Source organism: Gigantopelta aegis, chromosome 9 (assembly GCF_016097555.1).
Source record: "Gigantopelta aegis isolate Gae_Host chromosome 9, Gae_host_genome, whole genome shotgun sequence".
Taxonomy (NCBI): Eukaryota; Metazoa; Mollusca; class Gastropoda; order Neomphalida; family Peltospiridae; genus Gigantopelta; species Gigantopelta aegis.
Genome location: NC_054707.1, coordinates 8,015,123 through 8,037,583, shown reverse-complemented (window position 1 = coordinate 8,037,583; position 22,461 = coordinate 8,015,123). Strand labels below are relative to the sequence as shown.

The following is a 22,461-nucleotide window of genomic DNA, read 5'->3' as shown; positions in this document are numbered from 1 at the left end:
GGCAAGATATGCTCCCTTTTCTCAAACATCTGATATCATCACTGTTATGATCACGAGTGACTGTCCTCCTATAGACGAGGTACTAGATAGAGATTCATAGAATCAATAACTATTGTGCCAAATATCCATTCGACTCTTCATTGTTTAGAGATACGACCCTGACCATGTATTACTGTCGTTAAGAACTTCAGATTTAACCGGATTCCAATAAAGGAGGAAATTACTTAAACAGAAGATAAGCATGGTACTTCCTTCCGGTTACCGATGGTCTGCTAAAAGGTTTTTTCGAATTATGAACAAATCTGACGTGAGAAAAGCTTCCAGTGACGATAAACAATGTGTAGTTTGTGGAAATCATTTCATAGAAGTACGCCGAATAGAATCCAAGAGAATAAAAGGGACAAGTCTTAGTACATTGCTGTATAAGTATGGCGGAATCGGCGTTCAGACGGGTTTTATCTGCAGGGCCTGTTTTGTCAAAGTTGATCGTCTTCATCAACAGTGCTGTCAGTTTTACGACGAGTGTCAGAGAAATGCTGTTACGACACTTTCAAAAACAATTAACAAGTTGGAGAATTATTTACCAGTTCTAGTAACACCAAAGAAACGAAGGACGTGTTCATCATTGGGGTCGTCAGCGAGTGATGTTTCAATTGTTTGTCACGACGTCATTGATCATGATCATGATGCTACACATTCATCTGATGTCAGTAATGGAGATACTGATGTGATTAAAGACAGCCCGGCCCCATTTGATGTTAATGACCAGTGTATGACCTCGGATAATGCTACTGATGGTGGTACAGCCACGGTTGATGATGGTGGTACAGCCTCGGTTGATGATGGTGATACAGCCTCGGTTGATGATGGTGGTACAGCCTCGGTTGATGATGGTGGTACAGACTTGGTTGATGTTACTGATGGTGGTACATCCTCGGTTGATGATGCTGGTACAGCCTTGGTTGATGTCAGCAATGGTGATGGAGCCACGGTTCATGACAATGAAGGTGATGGTAATGCAGGGTCTATTGATGTCAGTTATGGTAGAAGAGCCTTGGTTGATGGTGACAATACTGATGCGACATGTCAGTCTTTGTTGGGTGATGATTTACATGGTATGTACCCAACAACCAGACAGTCCGACATATTTTATTTTTTAAATGTGTTATTTTAGTAAATTTATTACACCTTTAGTCAAATTCCTTAGTCAAATGTACAAAGTGACAGAAATTAGTAACCGAGTCAGAATTCTTGTCTTTAGTAATAATTTTTTTCTTGTAAAATAATTTAAGATTTTACATTCATTCCTTAATTACAGTATTATAAGTAAGCAGATAATAAATAGATCATTAAAGTCTTCACGAATCACTATTATAATAATTAATTAGTGTATTTGTAGAACTGGCATTTGATACACATGTAAAGTTAATGTTTGTTTTGTTTAACGACACCACTAGAGCACATTGATTAATTAACAGGGCTTGCGCTGTCGGTAACTTAATTAGCCATTGGCTAATTTTTACAAAAAATGGCTAATCAGTGCTTTACAAAGCAAGTTCAAATTTACTCTTCCCTGGCCAGTAAAGTATAATGTTTTAGTCGCCAGCCACTTGTATTTGGTAGCCAACTAATATATACTTGTAATTAAATCGATCCATCTGCCATTTTACGACACATTACTAATGCCGTAATTGTTATTAGGACTGCATTCGAATGAACTCGTGAAGAGGTGATTCCTAGTTGTTAAATAGAAATTACAAGTTACTGTTTGTGTCCGGTTCCACTAAAACACTGAACGACTATTAACTATCATTATCAAATTTCGTACCCAATAATTGTATTAAACGAATTTAAGCGAATTACTATTTTGTACCCAATAATTGTATTAAACGAATTTAAGCGAATTACTGTTTTGTAAATAGTTGTCTTAAAAGCCGTTTAAAGTCGAGTCATGAATATAGAAACATGTTTTCATCCTCCACTGGTGAACATGACTTCCGACGTGATTAAAATGTCATTCACGATTGGAGACATCGTTATCGTGGAGGGACCCATTATCACGATAAGCACGAGACGATTGGAGCGCAGCATAACACACTATTATACAAGTCGACATTTAAAATAATTAACGTTTGAGTTTCAAACTGACAAGTAAAGACACAGTAGCTCAACAATGTCATTGTAATACATAAATAAAACCTGGCTCTAAATGGGACAGGACCGACTTGATCCCAAACTGAACTGGGGCGGAATTATTTCCAAACGCTTGATATTCAAGTTACGGTACCCGGTAGATAACATCATAATGAAGTATTACCTACCACTTAACGTCACCGTGTTTACTCTTGAATACTGGAAAATCATTATTCATAGTCCGATTAACATGTCTCAAACTTATTTTTCAAACAAATTACAGATAGAAAACACGTTTTATGTAAGATAAATTGCTACTGGTCCACGGTGTTTTCCGATGTCCAGTTTTGTTTATAGATTAAAGTAAAATTATTGGACAGTCGCCAACTGGCGAATTTGATTTTATTTTTTAGATGCCAGGGAATGTTTTTAGTTGCCATGGCGAATATTTTACTTGCTTTGTAGAGCACTGCTAATAAAATTTGCAAGTGTCTAAAATTTTGGCTTAGCCATTTTTTTTTTTCTGATAAACGATTACATAATCTATCCGACACCTGAAATATAATAATACCAACTAGCATAATAGTGATCTTGCGACCGGTAAAGAGAAACTGTGTCATTCAGAATACAGCATAATAACGGCATTTATTCAACATGTATGAAAGCAAAGTCTGAAAGATCTGTAGCTTGTTATTTTAACTTTGTAAAGTCTTCGAACCAAAGTAATAAAAACAGACCAACAATGCGTGTCAGTTTCAATACACATGCTAGTTCAGGGCCAAAAGACATAGGCTATCCCAGGGCTCACCCTGGATCAAAAATACCTGTAGCCAAAATATTAGCCAAATGGAATTTTTATTAGCCATATTGAAAATGCTTTAGCCAAATTTGTTTTACGCAGTACTGTATAGAGTATTTATATATGAATATGAAAATGTATCTTTTTCAGCTAATTGTGTACAAACTGGAATAAATAGGAATAACAAAACCTCAATGGGGGTAGGGGCAGTTAATATATTACTTCGATTTTTCAGCGGGGGTGGGGTTGGGATGGGGTTATGCAATATCTTCAGAGTTTGAAGCCAGTACCCCATACACCCACCCCCACTTCTAAGGCCTATGGCATTAAATTAACAAACATACAGAAATATGGGGGTGGGTTGGATGTTTATGGATGGTGGTTTTTTTTATTTTTCTTCCGTTTTTTTCCAAATAAAAATTTGAGAGCTTTTTTTTAATATATAGAACTCATTATTTCTTTAAATAGCAATCGTTATGTTAGTTTGAATTGCCATTTTTTTTCTTTTCTTTTTTTTCATCAATTCCCCCACCCCAAACAATTTCATAATTTGTGCCATGTTGTTGCGGTTGATTTCAGCGTCGTGTTAAATGTTTGTTGTGATTTCTGCTTACAAAATACCCCGGCTAAGAATGCCGACTTCATAGTATACTCCATTTATTAAAAAAAATAATTTAAAAAAAAATTATCTAACAAATATGATTATTGTAAACTAATTTTATTCAGTGTACATTTAACTGCAATTTGTATAATTTAAATACTGCATATTCATTTCTGGCGATCGCGATTTGCATGCGTGCTCTCAACCATGGGTACGAAATTAACAAAGACAAAGGAATAAACACAAACTGCAGTTAGGTATTCATTGATGCAAATAACTATTGTTTTTCTTCAAATTTACATCAAGATTTACTTTTGCGTAATCGTATTGTTTAATGTCTGCAACGATGTCTCTTGACACTCGGGTGTCAGCTGACTGAGGCGTGACGTATATTCCACCGAGAGCTGTTCAGTTCAGCCAACGAACGTTCTTCCTAACGTTCGCGAACTATTTGATTGGTGTTCGTCGTGTCCATTTGGTTTAACGTGAAGCGCACAAACCAGTCTAGCGAACGTTTTGTTTTCGCTCGGTCTGGCTGAACTCGGCCCTTGAGATAGCCTACATGGCCTCAGACCACAATTAATTTCGCTATATGTTTCTATATAGCCTTAGTGGCTATAACATTTTTATTAATATCAGCAGGCCCATGAAGTTTTGTATGTACCTTTGCCTGCATGGGGGACACATACCCTGAAAAGGACAACCCCTGTTGTCCAGCTCTTTCTCCCAGCATATTGGTTTAAACAGACACACCCTCTAAACCAGGCCGGAGTACACCCATTTTACACAAAAAGCACTACTTTTGCATGGGCCGGAATTACCACAAACAAGTCTTCAATGTCAACAAGTTACACATGTTTACAAACTACATGCTATCCCCTGTCACTTCAGTCAAACAGTTGCCACTTCATAGCTGTCTGCCATGAAATAATCACAGTCAAACAGCAGACTACTTGCGCGGTGAAACTTCCGGATTTTGGACAACCAAATGGGAAGATAACTGTAATCTGAGGCCTATCAGTCCATTTTTTCCCCTAAAAACTGGCCCACACTAATGCATTCCAATGATATACATATTAAAGCAATGCTCGGTAAGTATCGGTATGTCACCTTTAAACTGAGAGTATACAGAGGCTGTGTTAAAACACCTACCACAGTGCCTTGCCATGGCCAATTTTAGCAATGGAAACTTGAGGGACACCAACTTCAAAATGTAATAACTTTATCAAATTTTGGAATTTCTTCATACAATGAGCAGCTATTTTTTCTTCTACATATGTTCTATCTGCACAGTGTTGTCTTGGAAAGATTTTGAAATATTTAAAGAAAAAAAAAAAATCAATCATTAGATTTTACTTCATTTTTAATTAAATATTAAACTTAAATTAAAATTTTTGAGAAACAAAAAAATCTAAAACTGTAAAATTTTGCATTTTAGATATGATAAGTGGAGGCTTAGTAAAGATATGGTGACTGAATTCATGATACATTATTAGAAATGTGTCAGAGGGATGGTGAAAGTCACAAAATTGGGGCCATTTGCAACAAATGTTTACACACTAATTTCAGGGAAAATTAGACATGATAGGCCTCATATTCAATTTTGACCTGCTGTATTTACTTAATCTACTTCATTTACTGTATTAGACATGTAGCCACTTTGTAAAAGGCAAAACAGTCCATATAAATGCATATTAATATGAATATGCCCTACAGATATTACTTAGGTATACACCATAATATTTTTTTGTTGACGACAACTTTGAAAATGAAGATTTTGTCACAAAATGCTGATATAAATCCTACCAAGAGGTACTTGCACCATATTTTCAGTTTCCAGTGATAACTGTTAACAAGTGTAGTCATGTGCCAGTGTCTGGGATACCTCAGTGTAGTATTTCTTGATTGGAAGGATGTTTGTAGTAATGACCACTGAATATGCATTATGGATTATTCTGCCATATGTATTACAAGCCAAATGTTAACCTTTTTGGCACATTTTTTTCTGCAATAAACTTGACAAGTATACCAGCATCTGATTACTGAACACAATAAATACATTCAGACAGCATAGAATATTAGCCTATTAGATTTTCTAAGGATAAAAGACCATTTTTGAAAAATGACTGAAGTGTGTAATTTACATAAATGTAGGTGAAATGTATTATTAGAGTACTTAATCTTGTTAAAAACTGTATACTATTTATTTAAAGTGTTTAATTACATTTAGTAGTGATATATTCATTATATTTAGATCTTCTGTCCAATTGCAATAATTGAGAAACTCATTAAAATTCAATATGTAAAAAAAATAAAATCTCAATATTGACTAACAAAATCCAACTTTTGCTCTTTTTTACCAAATTATTAGCTCAAAACTGTTAAAGAATATTGCAACAACCTGTAGTAACATCAGAGGTCATCTTATGCTATTTTGGAGGATACTGAAATTTAAAAGTTGAAAATTTTAATTTTAATTTTTAATAAATTCAAAAAAAATGTTTTTTTAATTTAATAAAATATTTAGAAAATAAATAAATTAGTTTTCATATTCCTTGTGGTATGCACAATCAGTCTGTGTAATTTCACCTCTCTGGTTATAATACTTTCATCAGAATCAAGCATTTAACCGGTGTAATGTGTGAACTATATCAGGCCTCAGACCACAATTAATTTCGCTATATGTTTCTATATAGCCTTAGTGGCTATAACATTTTTATTAATATCAGCAGGCCCATGAAGTTTTGTATGTACCTTTGCCTGCATGGGGGACACATACCCTGAAAAGGACAACCCCTGTTGTCCAGCTCTTTCTCCCAGCATATTGGTTTAAACAGACACACCCTCTAAACCAGGCCGGAGTACACCCATTTTACACAAAAAGCACTACTTTTGCATGGGCCGGAATTACCACAAACAAGTCTTCAATGTCAACAAGTTACACATGTTTACAAACTACATGCTATCCCCTGTCACTTCAGTCAAACAGTTGCCACTTCATAGCTGTCTGCCATGAAATAATCACAGTCAAACAGCAGACTACTTGCGCGGTGAAACTTCCGGATTTTGGACAACCAAATGGGAAGATAACTGTAATCTGAGGCCACATGTCTTTCGGCCCTGAACAGGCATGTGTATTCAAATTGACACGCATTGTCAGTCTGTTTTTATTAGCCTACTTTGGTTCAAAGATTTTACAACGTAAAAATAACAAGTTACAGATCTTCCAGACATTGCTGTCATACATGTTGAATGCATGCCGTTAAAATTAATAACCGTGATTATTAAAATAAGCAAACATTATAAGGCCTACGCTGTATTCTGCATGACACCGTTTCTCGTTACCGGTCATGAGATCGCTATTACGCTAATTGAATATTTGGTAGTATTATTATGTTTGAGGTGTGGAATAGATTATGTAACCGTTTGTTCACATCAGAAGACAGAAAAAGGCTTAGCCAAAATTTTAGCCACTTGCAAATTTTATTAGCCATTTTTTGTAAAAATTAGCCAATGGCTAATTTGGCTACCGACAGCGCGAACCCTGCTATCCTTGGCCTAGTTCAGCCAGATTGAGCAAAAATTAAATAAAACTGCTTGCTAAACTGGTTTACGCACTTCACGTTAAACCTAATGATGGTGTCAGGAACCAATCCAATAGTTCACGAATGTTAGAAAAACGTTCATTGGCTGAACTTATACTGCTCTCACTGTCTCAGTGTGCTTGACAGCCGAGACTGCACGTATCGAGAAACATCATTGCAGATATTACACAATACAATTACACACCAGTAAATCTTGATGTAAATTAAAAAAAAAAAACCCACAATAGTTGTTCGTATCAATGAATACTTAATTGCTGTTTTGTTTGTTTATTTCCTTTGTCTTTATTAATTTCGCACTCTTTCATATTGCGATCGATGGAAATGAACATACATGTAGTATAAATTATACAAATTGCAGTTAAACATACACAACAATACAATAATGATGACATTTGTTAGGTGACATCTCAAAGTTAGCTGGATTTTAAAAAGACCGTAAATTTCAATTCATTATCTTTTTAATCAAAAACAACTGACGTAAATTGGAATAGTCGTAATAACGTGACGTCAGCATTCTTAGCCTAGGTATTTTACAAGCTGAAATCAACAACAGCAGGAAATTACAAAATTGTTGAGGTGGGGAAACCCAACAAAAACCCAGTTCAAACTAACATAAAGTTTGCTATTTTAAAGAAATAATGCACTCTGTTTAAAAAAAATTTAATTAGTATTGGCTCTCAAATGTTTTATTTGGAAAGAAAAAAAAGAATAAATAAATAAAAATTAAAAAACACCCTCCATAAACATCCACCCACCCCCATATTTCTGTACATTTGTTGATTTGATGCCATAGGCTTTATAAGTGGGGTGGGTGGTTGCAGGGGGCACTGGCTTCTAACTGAAGTTAGTGCATATCCCCTCACCTACTCCCATTGCTATCTTTGATTTTGATCAGGGAATATGGTTTTGTTATTCAGATTTATTCCAGTTTGTATATAATTAGCTAAAAAAGATGCATTTAAAATGCTTTTCATATTCATTTATAAATACTCTATACAGTGCTGAACAAAACAATTTTGGCTAAAGCATTTTCATTATTGTTAATAAAAATCCCATTTGGCAAATGCAGGTATTTTATCGACTATTGGATGTCAAACATTTGGTAATTCTGACATTTAGTCATCAGAGGAAATCTGCTACATTTGTCTTAATGCAGCAAGGGATATTTTATATGCACTTTCCCACAGACCGAAAAACCATATCACTTTCCCACAGACAAACCCAATCAGTTGAATGCATCCACTGAAGTGGTTTGATCCTGCGACGCAAACACCACAATCGAGCACTCAACCGACTGAGCTAAATCCCGCTGTTTGTAAATGTATGCTGTACATGTTTAATGTAATATTCAGTTCTAATAATATGCATCATTTCTAAAAAAATAACTAAGGTCTCACTACATAGTTCACTTCCGGGTGAGAGTTCGTTCATCACAGTCCACTACAGTTCCTAATTGTGACATATCTTATGGTTCACATATTCACTTCCAGGAAATGGTGAAGAATTAAAACAATATGTATGTTTAATGGTAAGCCTTCTGGCTGTATTTTGCCCATGTTATTTTGTAATATTGTGCATTGACCTTTTGGGCCATGGGTGTATAGTTAAGAGACAGCCTGAGTGAATTGGTTACTGAACCACCTGTTCAGACTGGTACTACAGCCAGATGCAGTCGTATAGCAAAAAACTGAGACAGAAATGTTCTCAGTTTTGGAGTGAAAATAAATGCTTATATTATGTTTGTTGGCAATGGTGCATGTTGCTACTAGTGCCAACGAGAACCCGTTCTGTTGGCAATCTTCATTTGAAGTTGAGAAATTTAACATGGTTTTCAGTGGCAGATGACATCTGTGTAGTGAGACCTAATATAAAACAAACCAAGTCATTACTTAAATACACTATCCATGTACATAAATTAACACGTTTCTACGTTAAGATTACAATTCAGAGGTCCAAAAGAAATTATTAGCTATTTACTCAATTTGATTATTGGTCTACATACATATATATATGATACTATGTAATGCCCCCCCCCCCCCCCCCCCCCGGGTCGTACGTCCATGTATATGTATGTTACCATTTGTTTTGTATATTTTTCAGATTCTGTTATGAATGGATCCGGCATCAAAAATAAAAGCAGCTTTCTATTTAATCAAAAAGAGAATTGCGTTTCCTTGTTCAAAGATACAACCAATAATGAAGTGGAGCAAAGTCCTTCACTGGTCAATACGTCAGCCAACATTGAAATGGACCAAAGACCATCGACTATCAACAGTACAACCCTTATTAAAACAGAACAACCTGCTTCAGTGGCCAAAGTAACAACCACCAATAAAATGAAGAAATCACCAGCAGTGGTAAAAGATACAATCAGCTCTGAGACTGATCATAATACTTCATTGGTAAAAAATAATAACAACATGAAACAAATAAAAAGTGTGAATACTCTGTTCCAAGATACAACCAATATTCGAACAAATCAAACCAAAGACCTGACAGATATCCGTCATGAGCAGTCATTTGCGTGTACGTCGGAGGCAAACAGCAATGGACCGTACGAGTGTAGACTGTGTTCCATGACGTTTGTAAATCTAACTGACAGGGAGGACCATTTGTGGAATCACAGCGCCAAATATTACTGCCCGTGTTGTATTTGTGATAAACTGCTCGCTAAGAAACGGGGACTGAATGTAGATGTTGCAGTGTGCACAAACCCCAGCCAGTACACGTGTGAACTGTGCCACAATGACTGCATCGTAGAAAGTGACTTGAAAAAGCACTTCACCATCTATTCCACGAAACATGTCTGCAGCACCTGTGGGAAACGGTACGCAAACTGTCAGTACTTGAAAAAACACATGGACACACACTTCGGTCCAAAACGCTTTGCGTGTGAACACTGTGGAAAGGCATTTCACGTAGCAGCATCTTTACGACAGCACTCGAAAGTGCATACCGGAGAGCGACCCTACGTGTGTACGAAATGCGGAATGGCGTTCACCCAGTGTGGACATTTTACTACACATATGCAGATACATTCAGGAAAGAAAGCCCACAAGTGTAACGAGTGTGAGAGGAGTTTCTATAGGCCAGGGCAGTTAAAGTCGCACAAGAAGGTGCACGACGGAAGCGAGCCTCACGTGTGTAAAGTGTGTGCAAAGAGATTTTTGGGACCGTCGAGTTTGAAAAGACATATGAGAGTTCACACTGGAGAAGAACCCTTTAAGTGCGAGGACTGTGGGAAAGGCTTTAAGGGTCGGTTTGATTTAGTACGACATGCACGCATTCACAGTGGGCAAAAACCATTTGAGTGTGATGTCTGTAGACTAGAGTTTCGACTTTTGGCTGGTTTGAAAAAACACAAGAAAAAACACGCTACATAACAATGAAATTATGATATACTTTTGACTAATAGCCATACATGTTCATTTTGGTGTGATCGTTGTTACTAATATCATTTTGAAGTCTGGATGGTTTTAGTAACACAAAATATTAATTATAATGCCAATTGATATAATATTTGACTTGTCAGGGTGTAAAATCATGCATGTCTTTTATACAGACATCAAAATAAACTCTGCTTCCAAGGAAAACCGGTGTGCAGGTTACCATAAATTACATGACTGATGACTGATGACCAACATGTATATAAGTTCTAAAGTTTACCATTCTTATCATCTTTCATTCATATAGGTAGTGCTGATATGTTGTTGTTTTTATTCATATTGCTGTTCCAGGGTTCGAAATGGGAAGTAAAATAATAAATATGGCCTGCTGTTATGCGTTTTTAAAATGGCAGAACAAAAAAATATGGCCTGCTAAGAAAAAATATGGTGTGCTAGAAATAAGACGGCACATGGTGAAGGAAGGATATTGTGTGGAAAATTGGATCTTTGAAATGTATTTTGGAGCATTGCGGAATTCAAATATAACAGAATTACAAGGTAAATAGCACATGAGATAATCCTACCTACAAATGTACCTTTGTCTGTTTTGAGTAGTTTTACCAGGTGAATTTCTATTTCATCTGCTAGCAGGATCTCTGTTAGAAAGAAATTTTTGGGTTTGGCGCTACGGAAGAAATGATGAATCCAAAGGGGTTTTTTCAAACCCCAAGAAAAACGTAAATGTTTTTTGTTTTTTTCAAATCATAATCGGTGATATGATAACACATGGTGTTATTTTATTTATTAATTACTTTTTAACGGCAACTGTATCGACTGTTAGAAAATCTATTTTCTCTCCCACATTTGTTGATCGTGCGCTGTAGTTGTCACGTCCAACTGATATTAGGAGGTAATGCTTGTTTGACATAATACATTAGTCGGTGATGATTCCTGTATTGATATGGTTTTGAATGTCGAGCATAAGTCCTGTAGAGAGGTTTAGTCAATCCATGGATCCTGCCGCGTTAAGCAAATATTGAATGTGCGAGAATGACGCTTCGTCCTTAAATCGAGAAGGACATGAAGATGTCAGTGAAACTCGAAGAAGGAGGGAATGAGGGGGGGTGGGGGGTCGGAGGCAGGCGCGTATGTATGATTTTTTGCAAAGGGGGGGTGGGTCTAGATTGGCGGGCGAAGATTTTAAGGGGTTCAAGACAGGCTCCCCCCAAAATATTGATCATGGGGTGGCCAAAATTATGGGGGAAAGTTTTAAAGTGTGTTGTTTAACGACACCACTAGAGCACATTGATTAATTAATCATCGGCTATTGGATGTCAAACATTTGGTAATTCTGACTCTTGGTCATTGGAGGAAACCCGTAAACAAAAAAAATCATTAGCAGTAAGGGATGTTTTATATGCACTTTCCAACAGGCAGGAAAGCACATAACACGGCCTTTGACCAGTTGTGGTGTACTGGTTTGAACGAGGGAAAACCCCAATTAGTTGAATGGATCCACCGAGGTGATTCGATCCTGCGACGCAAGCACCACAGGCGATAGCTCAACTTAGTGCGATAAATCCCGCCCCGGGGTCTTATGCCTGCATGTCTACATAGGGCGATCGCATCTCCGCGCTTTACCACTAACTCTATCCCGCCCATCAAACGCAAAAATTATGAGGAAACACCGGGTGACTGCTTCGATCCAGCGTGAAATCGAGCATGGTTCATAACGAGGCTGTGAAGCTACCCACCTAAAATGTTGGCCTATCTAACCCACCATCGCCCCCCTCCGGTGACGTAGCGTGAGTTGCTAGCGCCCGGGGCAAGGCAAGTATTGCGTCCCCTAACCAGTCGACCGTTAGGACTCTCCGAGTCCCTTCAACCAGTCCAGAATTTTGCGCCCGGTATTCCCGCCCACGCTACGCCACTGCCCTCCTCCAATAAAATCCTGGCTCTACCAGTGCCTACAGAACCACACATCCTACTTCATCGGTCCTGATACTCAAACAAACGAATGAACAAACAATTGTAAACTGATGGCGAGTGTGTTCTGTATTGTGAGTGGTTAATTGCATTCTTTTTCCGGGATCAAATGGACAATAACACCCGGAAAGCTAATGACATCAACTTTCATTAGAAAGTGATGTCATTAGCAATTGGAACAGGCGACGTTGACGATTCAAGGGTGACCTCAAATGTTTAATTTTTGACCTCAGGCTAACGCCTTCGGTCAGAAATGACATTTGCGGGATCAAATGGACAATAACACCCGCAAATCTAAAACTCAATATGGTTATCTCCTAATTAAACAAACGATCAAACAATTACGCCTACCTGTTTCCATATATCCAGTCGACGCGTGGTGGAGAGAATATTGCAACAGAATAACAGTGGTTAGCACTCGTCCTTGTATTAGTTACTTGTCCTTTTTGCGTAAACACACATTTAAAATAAATATGATTATAAATGTCAAACAGCGATGTTGTTCGCACATTTCTCAAGAATGTACGTCGTATCGCATTAACATCAATAAGTATATTGACGTCATAACAGTGTTGACGTCACGTCAAAGAAGTGTTGACGTTTCTGTGCATGCCTGGTAACGTTACCGGAAATTTTCTCTGATCAAATCACAAGCAAAATGTGTCAAGGCGGATGCAGATTTTCTCAGGGTGGGTGGGGAAGGAGTGCCATTAAAAAACCCAACACAGAAAGAAAGAAACAAGAATTCTGTTCGTTTTGTTTAACAATACCACTAGAGCACATTGATTTATTAATCATCGGCTACTGGATGTCAAACATTTGGTAATTCTGACACGTAGTCATCAGAGGAAACCCGCTACATTTTTTCTAATGCAGCAAGGGAACTTTTATGTGGACCATCCCTCATTCAGGATAGCACATACCACGTCTTTGATATACCGGCGGGGATCGGTCCGAAACCGACCGGCCATCAAGCGAGCGCTTTACCACTGGACTACGTTCCGCCCCCAGAAGGAAACCAAGACACCTATGTAGTATGTAAAAGTGCACTAACATGCATTATAAAAAATAAAAAATAATAAAAAATTGATTGTCAGGGCCGGATGCAGTTTTTTTTCTATGGAGGAGTGCACCGTTTAAAGGGACATTCCTGAGTTGTAAGATATTTCCGACTAATAAAATATTTCTACGATTAAAGTTGCATATTAAATATATATTTTTTGTTTACAATATTAGTGTCTGTATATTCAAAGTGTTTCTTGCCGTCTTAATATTTGTAAGAAGCCCAAACTGGATTTTGTCTTCAAATAATTTCGTACGTACGAAAAAATAATGTTTTAGGAAATAAAAATAAATTTATCCTAGTATAAATATTAGAACGATCAGAAACACGTTTAATATACAGCCACTAAAATTTTATGCAGACAAATATATTTGATATGTAATTACAATCGTTAAAAAGTCTCATTTAGTCGATAACATCTTCAAAATTGCAGCAAACTCAGGAATGTCCCTTTAAGAAAAGGCACCTACAGTATTCAGGGAGGAGGCGCAACGTTTAAAACAACCGCCCACTTTATTCAAAGTACATTAACATTACAATATTAGTATGGCAATCGTGAATGAATGAATGAATGAATGAATGTTTAACGACACCCCAGCACAAAAATACACATTGGCTATTGGGTGTCACAAATGGTAAGTATATGGCAATCATAGCCCCAGAATCACCAAGCCGACCAAGATATACATGTCACCCGCTAACAATTAATAAATTTCACGGGCATAGGAAGGTGCCAAAAAGTGTGTGTGTGCACAAATACACACACACACAAAAAAAAAAAAAAATATATATATATATATATATATATATATATACTCTTCAAAAAAAGAAACGCAAAAGGGTACAAATGGGTTATAACTCCGATTTTATGTTTCCTACCGGTTCATGCCTTGTGAATATAAGGTCATTGCATGTCCCAAACACATTCCCACGGTTACATTCGATAAAACGCAGCTACTGTACAATAAAGTTCCAAAATGTGAATATTCGCAAAAACGCAGCCACGTGCAAACCATGTCACCACTGCACGTGCGTTGTCTGCACGTGCAACATGAACACCGACAGTATAAAAGTGCAGGGTGTTCGCTTGCCTGGCCTCTGTATCTGGCCGACAGTTGACAATCCAGGACATGCCACGTATCAGTGAACCGCAGAGAAACAATGCCATCGGCCGACTAGACGCAGGCGAATCCAGAACGGCCGTTGCCAGGGCATTCCATGTGTCCCCAAGCACCATCTCCAGACTGTGGGACCGTTACCAGCAACATGGATCAACACGTGACCTCCCTAGATCCGGTCGACCACGGGTCACTACCCCCGGGCAGGACCGCTACATCCGGGTACGCCACCTTCGGGAACGATTGACTACTGCCACCTCCACAGCCGCAGCAATACCAGGTTTGCGCAGGATATCCGATAGGAATTCGTGCCAGACGTCCAGTTCGAGGTGTCATCTTAACACCACAACACCGTCGACTCCGACTGCAGTGGTGCCAGATTCATCGACAATGGCCTCAACTGCGATGGAGACAGGTGTGGTTCAGTGACGAGTCCCGATTTCTGCTCCGACGTCATGATGGAAGATGTCGCGTGTATAGGCGTCGTGGTGAACGTTATGCGGCAAACTGCGTGCAGGAAGTGGACAGATTCGGCGGGGGTAGTGTCATGGTGTGGGCAGCCATCTCACACACTGGCAGAACTGACCTGGTCCACGTGCAGGGCAACCTGAATGCACAGGGCTACATTGACCAGATCCTCCGGCCACACATCGTTCCAGTTATGGCCAACGCCAACGCAGTGTTCCAACATGACAACGCCAGGCCTCACACAGCACGTCTCACAACGGCTTTCCTACAGAACAACAACATTAATGTCCTTCCTTGGCCATCGATATCACCGGATTTGAACCCAATTGAGCATCTATGGGACGAGTTGGACCGACGCCTCCGACAGCGACAACCACAGCCCCAGACCCTGCCCGAGCTGGCAGCAGCCTTGCAGGCCGAGTGGGCCACCATCCCCCGGGACGTCATCCGTACTCTGGTTGCTTCAATGGGCAGGCGGTGCCAGGCAGTTGTCAACACACGCGGAGGCCACACCCGGTATTGACTCCAGATGACCTTGACCTTGGTGGTGTGTCCTATCACTTACTCACAATGGACTAGAGTGAATTGTGAACAATCCTCCAACATTTGGTAATTATCGGACTCGCCATTCAATAATTAAATCAATTCTCCAAATGTTACGACAATGTGGTTTTGCGTTTCTTCTTTTGAAGAGTATATTTAACATTTGTAATCCACCATCTTTGAATTCTTGAGCTAATAAGACTCGTTTTATTTTATCGGGTTTATTTTGCCAAATGAATTTATGAAATAATCTATTCAAATTGTCAACTTCTTTTTTGGATGGGTTTGGTAGTGAAATTAGTAAATATGTAATTTTAGGTATTATTAGTGTTTTTAATACGGGTATTCTTCCTAAGACCCCTGCGTGTGCTGTAACCTCACCGTGGTGCAGGGGTGTAACATTCTCTTTGAGAATGGCCAATACAGCAGAAAATTGAAGTTTTTAGTAAAATTCAGTATCTGTAAAATGCTGTGATATTTGTGTTTTTGCACAGTTCTTTACACTGTTTTTGTTTGGGTCTTGAGTTTTTGTGTTGATGTTGATCATCACTTTATTTATTTGCAGTACCATAGTTTGACACCCAATAGCCGATGTATTTTTCGTGCTGGGGTGTCGTTAAACATTCATTCATTCATTCATTCATTCATTCTTCCTAAGACAGTTAACTTCCTTATTGACCATAGTTTTATCAATAGTTTAATTTCATTAATATTTGTGGGGTAATTCGCTTTAACAATTAATTGTAAATTTAGTGTAAACGTTATTCCGAGTATCTTAAATTCTGTTGTATTCCATTCCAATTTCCATCTTGAATGGTGATAAACATCTTTTGAGGGTTTTTTTACTGCCTATCCAAATAGCTTTTGATTTTGTATAATTTATTTTTAATCCAGATACTGTGGCATAATATGCTAATATTGTTTAAGTATTAAACAGAGATCCAGGAGTTCCATCCAATATAAAAGTTGTATCGTTTGCGTATTGGGATATTAGATATTGTTCACCATCGATTGTTATTCCATTTATGTTTTCGTTATTTTTTATTAATATAGCTAGAATTTCAGCGCAAATAATAAAAATATACGGAGAAAGTGGATCACCTTGTCTACATCCTCTTTCTAATTTAAATGTCTCTGACAGAAAACCATTTTGAATCACCCTCGACATTGAATTATTATACAAAGTTTTAATCCAGTTTTTAATTGAGGCTTTGAAATTAAAAATGTCTAATGATTTTTCAATAAATGTCCATAATACAGAGTCGAAAGCTTTTTCAAAATCTACCAAAAGCAGGAGGCCTGGTATATCGAGGACGGTCGTGTAGTGCATGATATCATATATTAATCGAATGTTTTCACCAATATATCTACCTTTAATGAAACCAGTTTGATCGTTGCTAATTATTTTATCTAGCACTGTTTTTATTCTATTGGCAATGCAGCCTGAAGCTAGTTTATAAGTACAGTTAAGCAATGTTAAAGGCCTCCAATTTTAAAAAAACTGTTTTGGTTTATTTGGTTTGGGAATACAGGTAATAATACCCAGCTTTTGGACTTCAGACATTTCTTTGACAATATAACTATAATTTATTGATCTAATGATAAAATAATCTAAATCAATCCAAAAGAACTTGAAGAATTCAGCAGTGAATCCATCAGACCCAGGGCTTTTTTAATTTTTCATATTTTTTAAAAATGATAGCACTTCTAATATTTTATTTCTCCTTCCAGTGCATTTGCTTCCTCGTTAGTTAGCTTATTATAATTAAGTCCATTTAATTTATCTATAATCTCGTCACTTACTTCATTTGAGGGCGCAGAGTACAGGTTTTTTTATAAAATATTTGGGTTTCTAAAAGAATTTTTTCTGATTTGTTATTTCTACACCATTTTCTAACTCTAGTCTTGATACTAACTTGCTGTAATAATTTCTCGATTTCATATTGCAGAAGTATTTCGTTGGCTTTTCTCCCTCTTCAACCTATTTCGCTCTTGATCTTATATAATGTCCCTTTAATTTTTCTTCTCTTAATTTCTCTAGTTGTAGTTTTTTTTCTTCTATTATATTTATATTAGTCATTTCGTCGTTGCATTCTAATATTCTAATTTCATCACATATTTGTTTTTCTAATTCATTTTGTTTCTTTTTTCTGTAAGCAGAATATGAAATCGTTTTGCCTCTCTTATTTCCATTAATAAAGTTTCATAAAAAAAAAGTTGGTCATTTATTACGAATTGTATCGCTTCATTGGGTATTGTACTTATACTTTCTCCTAAATAGACAGGAACTGCGTATTGCGTTTTAACATTTTCAATTGTATTTTTAATAACCTTTACATATTCTTTATCTCTTAACAATGCGTTGTTAAATTTCCAAAGTCCACTTCCTTTTTTAACCTCATTTATTTTCAAGTGGGCAACTACACCAGAATGGTCAGATCGGTAACTATTTTCGATTACAATTTTTTGTACGTATGGTATTAAATTATTTGAAAGTAAAAAGAAGTCTAGTCTGGCTTGTTTTGCTGGATTTTTCTTCCTCCATGTATATCGTTTTAAATGTGGATAAAATTCTCTAAACGGATCTTTTAAATCTAACATTTCTGCCGTTTCTATAATTGTATTACGTGAATTAGGATTATTAATATATTTATAGTGTTTGGTATCTAAATTCTGATTCAGTACTAGATTAAAATCTCCGAAAACTATATATTTATCAGTTTGGAAGTCTTCTAAATTGTTAAAAATGTTTTCATAAAATTTAGGATTATCTCTATTTGGTCCGTATAAGGTCGTAAGAATAATTCTCTCTCCTTCTATAGTGATATCTATCAATATGAAGTTGCCCGAATTGTCTTTTTCTATTTTGTGTATTTCGTATTCAAAGTTATTATTAAACATAATGGCTACTCCTCTTGCATTTCCAACGTAAGAATTAAACACACATTTATATCCCCATTGTGTTTTTATATATGGTTCTAGTTCTACTCTGAAGTGGGTATCTTGCAGACAATAAATATTATAATTTTTACATTTTAAGTAATTAAGTACGTCTTGACGTTTTTTAGGATCTCCTAGTCCCTGACAGTTTACCGTCATTATTTTTACACACGCCATCTTAAATGATTAAGTTTACTCTTTTTATAGGTGGAATTTTCTACATTTCGAATTTGGTTATACTGGATCTGATAATTGGCACCATTCCCTATCCAGATAATACTACTACTGTAAGCAAAATTCGAGTATTGGCTATAAAGCTTGACGTGCCTTTGACAAAGATAAATAGGAGTTTGAAAAAATACGTGAAGAACAGATAGAAATGGAAAAGAAGTGTTGAATACAAAAAAAAAAATTAAACAAATCCACACCCTTGCAAACATCGACATGCGTATTCAAACATAGAGAACACAGCAGTGAATTCAAACACACACATTCACACACTACACTAAATACAATAGAAAACAAAGGTATTATCATGGGGAATTAACTCCCCCAACCCCAGAATGTTTGATAGGTTATATAACCAGAAGGAGTCCAAACTTTATTTAAACCAAATAAATTAAAATATCAATCGTTCGTCTAACACCCATATTCAGTTGTGCATAAATCCCAGAATGGAATTAAATATCTACATGGACACTAATAATGAATATAACTGAATTTAGGATGTAGATGCACATATACATACATACATATTACAGGGCTTCTAGAAAATGGTAGCCTCACTCGCGTGTTGGCGATTCTCATGGTAGGGTTATTAAGTAATTGCTTAGACCATTGAATTTCCAATGTTGGCTAATGAATTTTGAAAATTATTAATCCCGTCACTAGTGAATATTTAAAAAAAACAAAAACAAAAACAACCCAATAAAACAAACAAAACAAAAAACAACAACAACCCAACAACAACCATATACACACATACACATACATATACATACATACACATACATACATAAACACATATAAACGTATACCTGTCCACATTATAGGATTAAACGATTTTACTGCACTGTTATTTGCGCCACGCTCTCGTACATATCGACTCACAAGCGTATCTGGACGCCAACTCAATCAACTGATTGCCTCACACGTAGTTGCACGCGCTTGGGTTTGTGCGCGAGTACTCTAACACCATACAACCGTGTCCGGTGTATAGGCGCGTCCGGTGATTCGGCGCACTTGGTATTTTGCTTAAGTATGCTTAGGAAGTTGTCATGTTGTCAGTGTTTTTAACGAATTAAAGTTCAATTCCTTTTTCAATGGTTAATCAAGTATCAATATATTTATTGTTAAGGGTGCAATTAATTTTTTTTTTAGAATTATCAATAATTATATAATAATTTCAAAATAAATCATTCACCTGTTTTCGTGTTTATAAACGCGAAGTAGGTCATCCTTATTGATATTAAGAAGGTTAAAACCAGTCTAAAAACACCTTTCCCGCATTTTAAAAATTATAGCAAACAGTATAAATGTAATTATTTTTGTTCGGTTATTTTTTTATTTAAACCGAAAAAGAAAACACAGACATGCAAACAAAACGAACATTTTACATCTTAATTGACAGTCATTCCAGTTCACAATTGTCACATTGTTATAAAAAAATAAAAACGAAATAAGATCCACGTGTGTGCACAATCTACCCGAGAAAAATAAAATCCATGTAGGCATCTCAGTCATGCATGACAGTGAACATGTATGCATCTGCAGTACTGTGCCACTCAAGAAAACGATTCCGAAACTGATCATGAGATGGGTCATATGTGATCGTTCATTTTCATAGTAATATTTTTAACTAGACAAAACAAAAAAGTACTAAAATAATTCTGGGACAATAGTGTAGCGTTTAAAGGCTAAAAGTGAGGTCATGGGCGGTTTATAAATAGCGGGGTCTACGATCCACATCTACTGCGCCGAATCACCGGACATGCAAATCGTTTTGGATACAAGGGGGTGCCTATATTTAAGGACCATTTTAAAATGTTTATTTACTACAGACATAAAACAATTTGTAGTGTATTTCAGATTATGCACTTCTTCATTGGTGAGAGACGCATTTTATTAAATATTTCACAATGTTCACATAGAAAATGGTCCTTGAAAGCTTAGGTGTGCCGATACATCGGACAGCACTGTAATGTTTTTTTCATGGAATTAAGCACTATTCATGCAAAACCCCACAGCTACACATATATGAACACACTTTCACAAATATACACGAATAACACACATGCATCTATCCTCACATATAAACACGCATACAGACAATGTACATATGCACATAAACACACAAACATACATACACACATATATATGGGAAATGGACGAATGAACGAACGAACTAATGAGTGAAAGAATAAGAAATAAATAACTGGATATTAATTTAGAACAGTAATAAGTTTTGAAGAATATAACAACATACAGTACAAGGGATAACGTAAGGCACATTCGGTTACTGTTGACAGTCAGCCATTGAGGTAATACGTTTGATTCTGCCGTCCGACCTTATTTTGGCAAACACGACGCCGTCTCTTGTCCATGCCGACTCAGTGTTCTCGTGTGTTTTTACCTTTTGCAGGAAAATGTAATTGTCAGTCGTTAAATCCTCGCTGATTCCTTTCCCGGTACCTCTATTCCCCTGGAGTTGCATCTGGCGGGGAATAGAGGTTGCACATTACTATGTACAGTAATAATCCATTGTCCATCACAAGCAAGCATGATTGATGGTATGAAAAAAAATATAAAGTATATACAACATAAACATGCATTAAAATAACAAAGTTCTTTGGTAACTTCAATCTGTAAGGTCGCGTTTTTTAATCTGTCAGTCACCCTTACTGGATGTTTTAATAATGTACATTTAAAAAAGAGAGAGTAGTAAAACAGATTATTTCAATGTGTTTAGGTTGGCAGGAGCTAGGAGGCATGTATGATATGAGGTATTTAATCTTTGCACTGTACATGAAAACAAAATTCAATTTGAGACTTCCGTTTTGGTATCATTACGAGTTTCATAAAAATGGTATGACATGCAAGCTAGTTTAGTATTTTATTTATTACAAACCAACTGCAAACAAGCCGCAACACAAGACCTATTACACATGATGTTTCTACGAATTTGAGTCAGCATGTGATCTACGTCACCAATCACGTCACGCCAATATTACACTAGTTAGATATTGAGCGATTGTTATGACATGAGCAATATCTTACACTGGTATGTAATAAATGATTTTTTTTTTTTTAAGTATTAATTGTTAAAGTTCTATTATTATAGCTATATTGTATTATGCTATAATTATAATCTGTTTAGGAATACAAATCCATTAGCCTATATTTTTAAACAAGGTCCATAGGTTAGCCTACTGCCCGGCGAGACGTAGTCCAGTGGTAAAGCGCTCGCCTGTTGCACGGTCGGTGAACCCATTGGGCTCTTTTCCGTTCCAGCCAGTGCACCACGACTGGTATATCAAAGGCCGTGGTATTAATTTTAATACCCTGTCTGTTGGAGTCTGTTTCATAAAAAGATCCCTTTCATTTTGCTACTAGGCCTAATGGGGACATGTAGCGGGTTTTCTCTCTAAGACTATATGTCAGAATTATTATATGTCTGACATCCAATGGCCAATGATTAATAAATCAATGTGCGTAGAGATGTCGTTAAACAAACCAAACTTTAACTTTTTAACTGTTTCTTTATTCGTATCTGTGCATAGTCCCTGTCCTCAAATTTGAAATTGAACCGGGCTTCAACCC

At 36.7% G+C, this 22,461-nt stretch overlaps 1 protein-coding gene across 1 annotated transcript; it reads left to right on the top strand.

The window, feature by feature from the left end:
* The first annotated feature begins 253 nt into the window (after positions 1-253).
* LOC121381917 (zinc finger protein 2 homolog) lies at positions 254-10,908 on the top strand. Its single transcript, XM_041511333.1, has 2 exons — positions 254-1,115; positions 9,239-10,908. Exons 1-2 carry the CDS (start codon positions 293-295, stop codon positions 10,519-10,521), a joined length of 2,106 nt encoding a protein of 701 aa, XP_041367267.1. The 5' UTR covers positions 254-292; the 3' UTR covers positions 10,522-10,908.
* Positions 10,909-22,461: the final 11,553 nt, after the last annotated feature.

Excerpts from the sequence above, each read along its gene's own strand:
- LOC121381917 (XM_041511333.1), top strand. The coding sequence starts at position 293 with ATGAACAAATCTGACGTGAGAAAAGCTTCCAGTGACGATAAACAATGT. Across the intron at positions 1,116-9,238 it reads GTTGGGTGATGATTTACATG|ATTCTGTTATGAATGGATCC; the intron begins GTATGTACCCAA and ends TATATTTTTCAG.